Source organism: Oncorhynchus gorbuscha, linkage group LG16, assembly GCF_021184085.1.
Source record: "Oncorhynchus gorbuscha isolate QuinsamMale2020 ecotype Even-year linkage group LG16, OgorEven_v1.0, whole genome shotgun sequence".
Taxonomy (NCBI): domain Eukaryota; kingdom Metazoa; phylum Chordata; class Actinopteri; order Salmoniformes; family Salmonidae; genus Oncorhynchus; species Oncorhynchus gorbuscha.
In genome coordinates, this window is record NC_060188.1 from 19,899,686 (window position 1) to 19,909,815 (window position 10,130).

General features: G+C 42.5%; 1 protein-coding gene across 2 annotated transcripts; it reads right to left on the reverse strand.

The window, feature by feature from the left end:
• Nucleotides 1-5,218: 5,218 nt before the first annotated feature.
• Nucleotides 5,219-9,603, reverse strand: LOC124000239 (thyrotroph embryonic factor-like). 2 transcript variants are annotated; one of them, XM_046306466.1, is made up of 5 exons: nucleotides 9,352-9,603; nucleotides 8,278-8,688; nucleotides 7,656-7,873; nucleotides 7,182-7,393; nucleotides 5,219-6,670 (listed from the first exon to the last, which is right to left on the reverse strand). In XM_046306466.1, the coding sequence occupies exons 1-5, from the start codon at nucleotides 9,389-9,391 to the stop codon at nucleotides 6,637-6,639; spliced, it is 915 nt and encodes a 304-aa protein (XP_046162422.1). In that variant the 5' UTR covers nucleotides 9,392-9,603; the 3' UTR covers nucleotides 5,219-6,636. The 2 variants fall into 2 exon arrangements, with proteins under 2 accessions (XP_046162422.1, XP_046162423.1); XM_046306467.1 differs by having other exon boundaries at nucleotides 5,219-7,393.
• Nucleotides 9,604-10,130: the final 527 nt, after the last annotated feature.

The following is a 10,130-nucleotide window of genomic DNA, read 5'->3' on the forward strand; positions in this document are numbered from 1 at the left end:
AAATGATTCTTTATTTAAGAGTTGAAAAAAATGCACTTGACAGGTAAAGTTTGAAATGCCCTCAAAGTAATATTTATCCTATCAGGAGTATTATAGCTGTTAAAAGAGACCGTTATAATTTTCTTTGGACTGTTTTCTACATACAAAGAGGCTATTCTTTTAGGATGACCTTGGCTGTTTGTATTGTGAAGGGCTGTTTCAGCCTGGAGTTGGTATCTTTTATAACAGTTTTCTATGCAGATCTGGTCGGAAGTAACTGTAATTGTATTCATGAACCATGTAAAAAGAAACAATTCAGTCCCCACCACCTCATTGAGAAGACTTCATTATCCTGAAACACGTGTAACATAAGGAACCAAAAACAAACATCTGACATCACAAAAAGCTAACGTCCAGTTCATTTCTAAATAGATATTTAGTATTTTACAAGATGTTTCAAAATAAAATAAAAGGAATCATTTATAACCTTGTGACTGCCCAAGGGCAAACACTACAACAGCAAAGATAGAGCTCAAAATAGGAAGTACACTACATGACCAAAAGTATGTGGACACCGGCTCATCAATCATCTCATTCCAAAATCATGGGCATTAATATGGAGTTGGTCCCCCCCTTTGCTGCTATAACAGCCTCCACTCTTCTGAGAAGGCTTTCCACTAAATGTTGGAACATTGCTGCGGGGAGTGGCTTCCATTCAGCCACAAGAGCATTAGTTTGGTCGGCACTGATGTTGGGTGATTAGGCCTGGCTTGCAGTCTGCGTTCCAATTCATCCCAAAGATGTTCGGTGGGGTTGAGGTCAGGGTTTTGTGCAGGCCAGTCAAGTTCTTCCACACCAATCTCGACAAACCATTTCTGTGTGGACTTCGCTTTGTGCGCAGGGACATTGTCATGCTGAAACAGGAAAGGGCCTTCCCCAAAATGTTGCCAAAAAGTTGGAAGCACAGAATCGTCTAGAATGTCATTGTATGCTGTAGTGTTAAGATTTCCCTTCACTGGAACTAAGGGGCCTAGCCCGAACCATGAAAAACAGCCCCAGACCATTATTCCTCCTCCACCAAACTTTACAGTTGGCACTATGCATTGGGGCAGGTAGCGGTCTCCTAGCATCCGCCAAATCCAGATTTGTCCGTCGGACTGCCAGATGGTGAAGCATGATTCATCACTCCAGAGAACACGTTTCCCCTGCTCCAGAGTCCAATGGCGCTGAGCTTTACACCATTCATGCCGACGCATGGTGATTTTAGGCTTGTGTGTGGCTGCTCGGCCATGGAAACTTACTTAATGAAGCTCCCGATGAACAGTTATTGTGCTGACGTTGCTTCCAGAGGCAGTTTGGAACTCTGTAGTGAGTGTTACAACCAAGGACAGACGATTTGTATGCGCTACAGCACTCTGCGGTCCCTTTCTGTGAGCTTGGGTGGCCTACCACTTCACGGCTGAGCCGTTGTTGCTTCTAGATGTTTCCACTTCACAATAACAGCAGTTAAGGGAAGAAATTTGACATACTGACTTATTGGAAAGTTGGCATCCTATTATGGTGCCACGCTTTTTATTTATTTTTATTTTTATTTCACCTTTATTTAACCAGGTAGGCTAGTTGAGAACAAGTTCTAATTTACAACTGTGACCTGGCCAAGATAAAGCATAGCAGTGTGAACAGACAACAACACAAAGTTACACATGGAGTAAACAATAAACAAGTCAATAACACAGTAGAAAAAGAAAAAAAGAGTCTATATACATTGTGTGCAAAAGGCATGAGGAGGTAGGCTAATAATTACAATTTAGCAGATTAACACTGGAGTGATAAATGATCAAATGGTCATGTGCCGGTAGAGATACTGGTGTGCAAAAGAGCAGAAAGGTAAATAAATAAAAACAGTATGGGGATGAGGTAGGTAAATTGGGTGGGCTATTTACCGATAGACTATGTACAGCTGCAGCGATCGGTTAGCTGCTCAGATAGCAGATGTTTAAAGTTGGCGAGGGAGATAAAAGTCTCCAACTGTAGCGATTTTTGCAATTTGTTCCAGTCACAGGCAGCAGAGAACTGGAAGGAAAGGCGGACAAATGAGGTGTTGGCTTTAGGGATGGTCAGTGAGATACACCTGCTGGAGCGCGTGCTACGGGTGGGTGTTGCCATCGTGACCAGTGAACTGAGTTAAGGCGGAGCTTTACCTAGCATGGACTTGTAGATGACCTGGAGCCAGTGGGTCTGGCGACAAATATGTAGCGAGGACTAGCCGACTAGAGCATACAGGTCGCAGTGGTGGGTGGTATAAGGTGCTTTAGTAACAAAATGGATGGCACTGTGATAAACTGCAACCAGTTTGCTGAGTAGAGTATTGGAAGCAATTTTGTAGATGACATCGCCGAAGTCAAGGATTGGTAGGATAGTCAGTTTTACTAGGGTAAGTTTGGCGGCGTGAGTGAAGGAGGCTTTGTTGCGGAATAGAAAGCCGACTCTAGATTTGATTTTAGATTGGAGAAATTTGATATGAGAAAGTCACTGTTGAACGTTACTGACCTCTTCCGTAATGCCATTCTACTGCCATTCTACTGCCACTGTTTGTCTATGGAGATTGCATGGCTGCATGCTTGATTATATACACGTCAGCAACGGGTGTGGCTGAAATAGCCGAATCCTCTAATTTGAAGGGGTGTCCACATACTTGTATATACAGTGCATTCGGGAAGTGTTCAACCCTCTTCCCTTTTTTCACATTTTGTTACGTTACAGCCTTATTCTAAAATATATATATTTTAATCCTCATCAGTCTACACACAATACCCCATAATTACAAAGTGAAAAGGTATTTAAAATTAAAACTGAAATATCACATTTACGTTAAGTGTTCAGACCCTTTCCTATGAGTCTAGAAATTGAGCTCAGATGCATCCTGTTTCCATTGATCATCCTTGAGATTGATTGAAAACTGCTTGAAAAGTATGTGGTCATACGCACATCCTTAAAAACATAGGTGCTGGGCTAATAAAGAATACTAGCACACTGTTAAAGCTCCCAATTCACCGCTTTACTGACAACTTTTACATCCAAAACGGGTCTTCGTCAGGTCGAACAAACAAACTGAGTGTTCATATCCCAAAATATACACATTTCACCTGACATGACCATTGCAGACATGATGCATGGTGGGTGCAAAAACAATTAGTCTATCTCTAATAATTTAAGGAGATGGGTACATGTACTAGTTCCAGAAAATAATATATTTTGCAAGATGACCAAGTAGGTGACCTGGAAGGCAAGACAAATCAAAGTGACATATTCATGTAAGAAAGAGTTTGATATTAAACTCTTGGTTCAGACCTCTGAGACATGGTACACAAACGGTGAATCCAATACAATTCTCTTCACAATAATAGATTATCAGTATCAATTCAATTCAATTGGACATGATTTGGAAAGGCACACACCTGTCTATATAAGGTCCCAAAGTTGACAGTGCATGTCAGAGCAAAAACCAAGCCATGAGGTCGAAGGAATTGTCCGTAGAGCTCCGAGACAGGATTGTGTCGAGGCACAGATCTTTGGAAGGGTACCAACAAATGTCTGAAAGCATTGAAGGTCCCCAAGAACACAGTGGCATCCATCATTCTTAAATGGAAGAAGTTTGGAACCACCAAGACTCTGGCCGCCCAGCCAAACTGAGCAATTGGGGAAGAAGGGCCTTGATCAGGGAGGTGACCAATAACCCGATGGGCACTCTGACAGAGCTCCAGAGATCCTCTGTGGAGATGGAAGAACCATCTCTGCAGCACTCCACCAATCAGGCCTTTATGATAGAGTGGCACATGACAGCCCGCTTGGAGTTCGACAAAAGGCACTAAATGACTCTGACGATGAGAAACCTGATTCTCTGGTCTGATGAAACCAAGATTGAACTCTTTGGCCTGAATGCCAAGTGTCACGTCTGGAGGAAACCTGGCACCATCCCTACGTTGAAGCATGGCGGTGGCAGCATCATGCTGTGGGGATGTTTTTCAGCGGCAGGGACTGGGAGACTAGTCAGGATCGAGGGAAAAATGAACAGAGCAAAGTACAGAGAGAGATCCTTGATGAAAACCTGCTCCAGAGCATTCAGGACCTCAGACTGGGGCGAAGGTTCACCTTCCAACAGGACAACGACCCTAAGCACACAGCCAAAATGTTCAAAGACCCCAGTCACCCAAGTCATAGACTATTTTCTCTGCTACCGCACAGTAAGCGGTACCGAAGCTCCAAGTCTAGGACCAACAGGCTCCTTAACAGCTTCTACCCCCAAGCCATAAGACTGCTAAACTATTCATTAAATGGCCCCCGGACGGTATACATTGACACCCCCCACCCCTCCATTTGTTTTTTACACTGCTGCTACGCTGTTTATTATTGTCACATCACCCCTACCTACATGTACAAATTACCTCGACTAACCTGTACCCGCGCACCGGTACCCTCTGTATATGGAGCAGCAGGTAACCGAGTGGTTAGAGCGTTGGGCCAGTAATAGAAAGGTTGATGGATCAAATCCCCGAGCTAACAAGGTAAAAATATGTCGTCCTGCCCCTGAGCAAGTCAGTTAACCCACTGTTCCCCGGGGGCCAAAAACAGGGATGTCGATTAAGGCAGCCCCCCGCACCAATCTGATTGAGTGACACATTTCAGTTGTACAACTGACTAGGTTATCCCCCTTTAATAAGACAATGCAGGAGTGGCAGCGGGACAAGTCTCTGAATGTCCTTCAGTGGCCCAGCCAGAGCCCAGACTTGAACCTGATCGAACACCTCTGGAGACCTGAAAATAGCTGTGCAGTGATGCTCCCCATCCAATTGGAGGTGTGTAGCGTCATACCCAAGAAGAGGCTGTAATTGCTGCTTCAAAGTACTTTGAATACTTATTACATTTTTTACACATGTGCAAACATTTATAAAAACCTGTTTTTACTTTGTCGTGTAGATTGTAGAGGAATTTCTACAAAGAAAATGAACATAGTTTGGGACAACTTGAGGAGTTTCATTTCTACATACAAACTGGCTTTGATCCAGCTTTAACTTCATATCATACTAAAATGACTATCATACCTAAATGTTGGTCTATCGATCTGACAAGATTCTGCACCAAGCTTAAAATCACTGTTTAAACAACTATATGCCTAAGCATAAAAGATAAGAATGTCAGCACAATGCAATGCCTTCCATTGAAGCAAATTCAGTAAATATTTGTTTTGATCCTTTAATTTACAGACATAAGTACATACACTTAGTGTAAAACAAATGCAAACATTACACCATTAACACATTTTCGTGCAGCAGGATTACTGGGAAACTTAATTGGAAGCACACATGACTTTGCACCATTTCAACATTTTGTCTATCATAGTTATTTTACAGACACAAAGCAGAGTAAAATTAATATTATTGCCACATGTATGATTCTAATATGCATCATAATGATCGGCACAGGAACACAAATTCATCAGACACTTAAGAGATTGAGTGCCTTTACTTAACAGTCTGCTATGTAGTATTTGCAACAATTGAGGCACAGCCACTTGACAAACAGAACTCTGCGTCGACTCTGTACCTTGACCTATCATTTTTTATCAAACTTAACCAAAACAACCTTTCTTGTGCTCACAATTCCTGTCAACATAGTCATAGGTACCCCAACCATTCAAAATTATTGGTATCCAATAAGATAGGAACATTAAACAATGGAAGTGTTGGATGAGGTAAATAGGAAATTGTCTTTAGAAAAAAAATATATTTCTGTAAAATTCTGGTTGAAAACCGGTTAAAAATAAACCAAAAACCACAGTTTGTCCATTGAGATCCCTGCTTAATCATTGGTTCATTGTTTACTTTCCTCTAAAGAAATATAAATCTGACAGATTGTTGCACATCAATCAAGATGCATTGTTAGAATAAATACAGCATTGATCATAATAGCTATTCAACAAACATAAGGAATAGCAGTAAATTAAGATAAAAAGACACAGGTATTGACAAAATAACTGACTCTTAATCCCAGACAAAGTACAGGAGGCACAAATATACAGTGCCCTCTACTTGCAGTGAGCAATGACATAAACCAACATACATATGAAATACCCCTCCACCAGTGAGGGCCCTTATAAATGCCTGACCTATGAGCAATAAACATACTGAGGAAAGACAGTCCTTGCCATACTACTTTTTAAAACACCTCTTTCCAACAAAAATACTGTTTTTTGGGGGAAAGATATTAGAAGCAGAGTTAGTTTTTGTATAAACAATTGCTTAAAATGTTTGGGTCATGTCGTAATAGGAAAAAAGTACCCGCCCAGCCCTATATCTAATCTTCACCCACAAGGTGTTGCTTTGGAAGGGTTAAGTGCAAAACAGGGGTAACACAATCTATGTGGTGCAGGGAGAAAACTATCTACAAAGAATTCTCCACACACACACACACCTCAGTGTGTGGTACAAACAAAGACAGACATAGAAAAGCTGTGACAAGAAAACACCACTATCTCGCCCTTTGTCTGACCAATATCAATTATTTCCTCTGTGTACGATCACGAAAGTGCAACCCTCAATTTGTCCGTTTTGTTATTCATTGTTTTCTCCCCTACCCAATTATGAATAAATCAAGAGTTCACATGTCCTTCTTCAGAGCCTCTGCATGAGTACTTGAAACAGAGAAAAGAGACAATCAGTTACTGCAAACAGTGGGAAGAGGGCAGGGGGACAACTTTCAATATTCACTACTCATCACTGATGATGTTCATGCTTTGGTCCACAAAACAACCCGTTAATACGCAGTATAAATGTGTGTGTAACTTAAGCGCTTCTTTTCACAAGCCTGCTTTTCTCCACCACCTTTCTCTGACTTCTCTGGCCAGTGATAAGACCTGACTAGCAGTAGACAATATACATGTTATGTCTGTAATTGAGTCCCTGTATGTGTAGGAGCCAGTCGCTCTCCACAACCCTTCATGTCCACCTCTCGCTATGTTGCTGCCTGGCTCACTGACAGTGTGTATCCATGCCTCCACTGTCGTGTTGGAAAGGATCTAGAACTTGACGCAGTGACCGGTGTTCACCATGAAAGGAGTGCAATTCAGATTCTCTTTGTGTCTGCGTTTTGGGGGTGTTTTTATTTTTCGGTCCTTTTCTTGAAAGATAAAGTTTGTCCCTTACAATGGTCCGTATTTGGCTTCATATCGGGACATGATGTTCTTGCAGCGACCACAGTCCTTTCGCAACTCAGCCACTTGTAGCCGCAACGCCGCATTTTCCCTCTCCAGAAACGAAGCGCGCACTGTGATCTGGTTCTCCTTCAGCCGCCGGGCGTCACGTGAACGTTTGGCTGCCACGTTATTCTTCTTTCTCCTCGACCAGTATTTATCGTCCTGTGGGAGACAGAGGATTTTAATTAAAAAAAAAAAAATCCGTGTTGTGGAAACATCCCTAATCCCAGACAAGCCCCTTTATTTCATGGCTTACTACTCACTCATTAATTTTTCTGGTGTAACATAGTGATACTACAATCTTCATCAACCAATGATTATTTGGTGCCCAATTGCAGAGGCTACATTCTCATTATCCTACTACAGAACAACCAGTTCCATCATTCATCACCTCCCTGAAACAAATATTCACTGGTCATCTTACCTTCTGCTCAGTGGGCACAAAGACCTTTTTGGCCTTCTTGATCATGGGCTGTGGTTTGAGGTCCTCGTCAGAGAACTTGTGTTTCCGTGGGTTGAACAGCTCACCCCCAGGCACGCTGGACAGCACCAGGTCTGTGGGGTCCGGCTGGAAGTTGATATCCACCTCAATGTCCTCCGGGTCGATGGGAGTGGATGTGAGTCGGTCTGCAGACTTCCCCTCTAGAGGGAGACAAAGTCAGTTCAATGATGAGTATATATTTGTATTTATTTTGGTAGCTGTTAAGTATGTTCTTATAATCTTGAAGGCTATAGTTAATAGAAAATTCAAACTGTTTGCTAGATTTTTTCCTTAAGACATACTAAGGTCAGCACTATATGAATACTGCTATTTGTTAATGCTGTAGAGGTTTCACATGTACATGTCCATGTGTGTGCTTCGGGCAAGGTGTCGAATGCGTTGGGTAAGTCTATTTGACATTTGTATACAATATGGGAGTATCTAGTGTCAGCATGTTGCAAGTGTCTATTACAGTGTCAGTGTATGTGCATGTTGAGTTCAAAGGTAGAATTTGTTACAGTGGTACCGTGTCTGGGCTTTTAACAAATGGGCCCCAACAATGTACCTTTTTTATTTTTAGACACTTCAACCTCCACTGCTTCAAACCCAGACACAGCATCTTCATCGTCCCCATCTTCTTCTTCCTTCTCTTGTTCAGCTGGCTCTAAGGTGAGTGTGACGGTCTCTGTGTCAGAGGTGGTGAAAGGGGGTCTTGTCCCCTTGGTTTCCTCCTGGGCCAGGCTCTTCTGCAGCTCCTCCTCTAGGGTGACTGGGATGCCATTCTCCTGCAGGAACTCATCCAGGTCCATGTACTCCAAGTGGAAGGTCTCCCCGTCATAGGGGATGGTCTTCTCCCAGATGGCAGGGGTAAGGGAGGCGGACACCCCTCCAATGCCTGTACCTCCAGTCCCACCACTGGCCCCTCCAACACCGGCCTCGCCATTATCGGCAGAGCACAACTTCTTCTTCTCTATTTCTGTGGAGAGATAATGGGTGAAGGTTGCACGGCCATGTGAACACAAACAGGGTGGTAAATAAAAGGAAGATAGAAGTCTGATGTCATGGAGAGAAGTAGAAAAAAATAAGTGGTGAAATGACAGAATGAGGGAAAAGAAAAGAGGGCTGCATCAACCCATAAACAACGGGGAAATCTGGACGTGTCAACACAGCCCCTAAACGCAAAAACGAACGTGAAAAAAATATTAATTGCCCTTCAAATGCAAGACAATTATGTACTCATATTGTATGTGAAAAAATGGTTTGACTGCAGTGCTCTAGGACAAGTAGGGAGGTGTGAGAACTTTATGTTCTTTTTTTCCTCCCTCAGTTCAGTGCCTCAGGGGAAACTGGAACAGCAATCAGAATGTACAAAGGGTTTTCTTCCCGAGTACTGCTCTATACTTGGCACATTTGAACAACTATTGAACTAGTCATATATAATGATCAAACCTGGCAGATTTTAACAAATGTGTCCAGTTGTTTGAGGGTACACAAACGCTCATTAAAAGCACTACTACGTCTCCATACACCAGTCAACATGTCAACGATCACATCAGATCTATGCAGTTCACATACAAAATGTGTACATTGGAAAGGATCTCTCAATTAATCCACAACGACACCAGTAGGCTAGTCTTACCATCGTCCCCTTCGAGAATATTAGGTGGGGGAATGTCCATAATCTTCTTCAAAACAATAGGAAACGATTTCTGTGGATCCGACCTAGGCTGCAGAGGCGCCTAGAGTGTAGTTTCCCAGGCACTGTTAGCAATATCCGTGGATAAATGAAGTCAAAGCAGTGTTTCAGTCTGTTGCTTTGAAACCCGTTTCACAAATTAAAACGTTGTCAAAACAAACACCACAGATCCCGACAGTCATAGCCTACTGCGAGCACTGTTTTCTTATTCATGAGCTTTACGCCTCTTCAGAAAATACTTGGCGTGGATTGGCCACATATGTAACTTTTAATATTAAGTAGCTGACAGAAAACTCGCTGGTTAGCCAGTCAAAACAGAAGCAGTAGAACACACCGGGAGCTCATTGGCTGAAGGAACACTCCGTTTCCATCCTTCGTACGAAAATAACTGTACATTGCGTGCAGAATGTCAATATTGTGTCTCCTGACTCCTATTATTGCTACATTTAGCTAAACCAGATAGATCTGGAACTGTATGACTATGGCCATTCACTGACCCTGGGAACTGGAGGAGACGAAGACAATGATGCTTCGCGACATTTAATGTCAACTACTAGGCTATCAAATCGTAGTAGGCCAGGCTTCCCCAACCGGCGGTGGTTTTATTTGGCCCCCCCATGTTTTCTGAGAAAAAAAATAAGACATGTTTTCATTGTTGGAGATAAAAACACCAGGAAATCAGCTCCAATTGATTTTAATTTTGAACATCTGTTCCCCAGTAT

Coding starts and splice junctions, on each gene's coding strand:
- LOC124000239 (XM_046306466.1), bottom strand. CDS start 9,391: ATGGACATTCCCCCACCTAATATTCTCGAAGGGGACGATG. Junction 8,689..9,351: donor TATTCTCGAAGGGGACGATG/GTAAGACTAGCC, acceptor ATCTCTCCACAG/AAATAGAGAAGAAGAAGTTG. Junction 6,671..7,181: donor GAAGCCAAATACGGACCATT/GTAAGGGACAAA, acceptor CTCTGTTTCAAG/TACTCATGCAGAGGCTCTGA.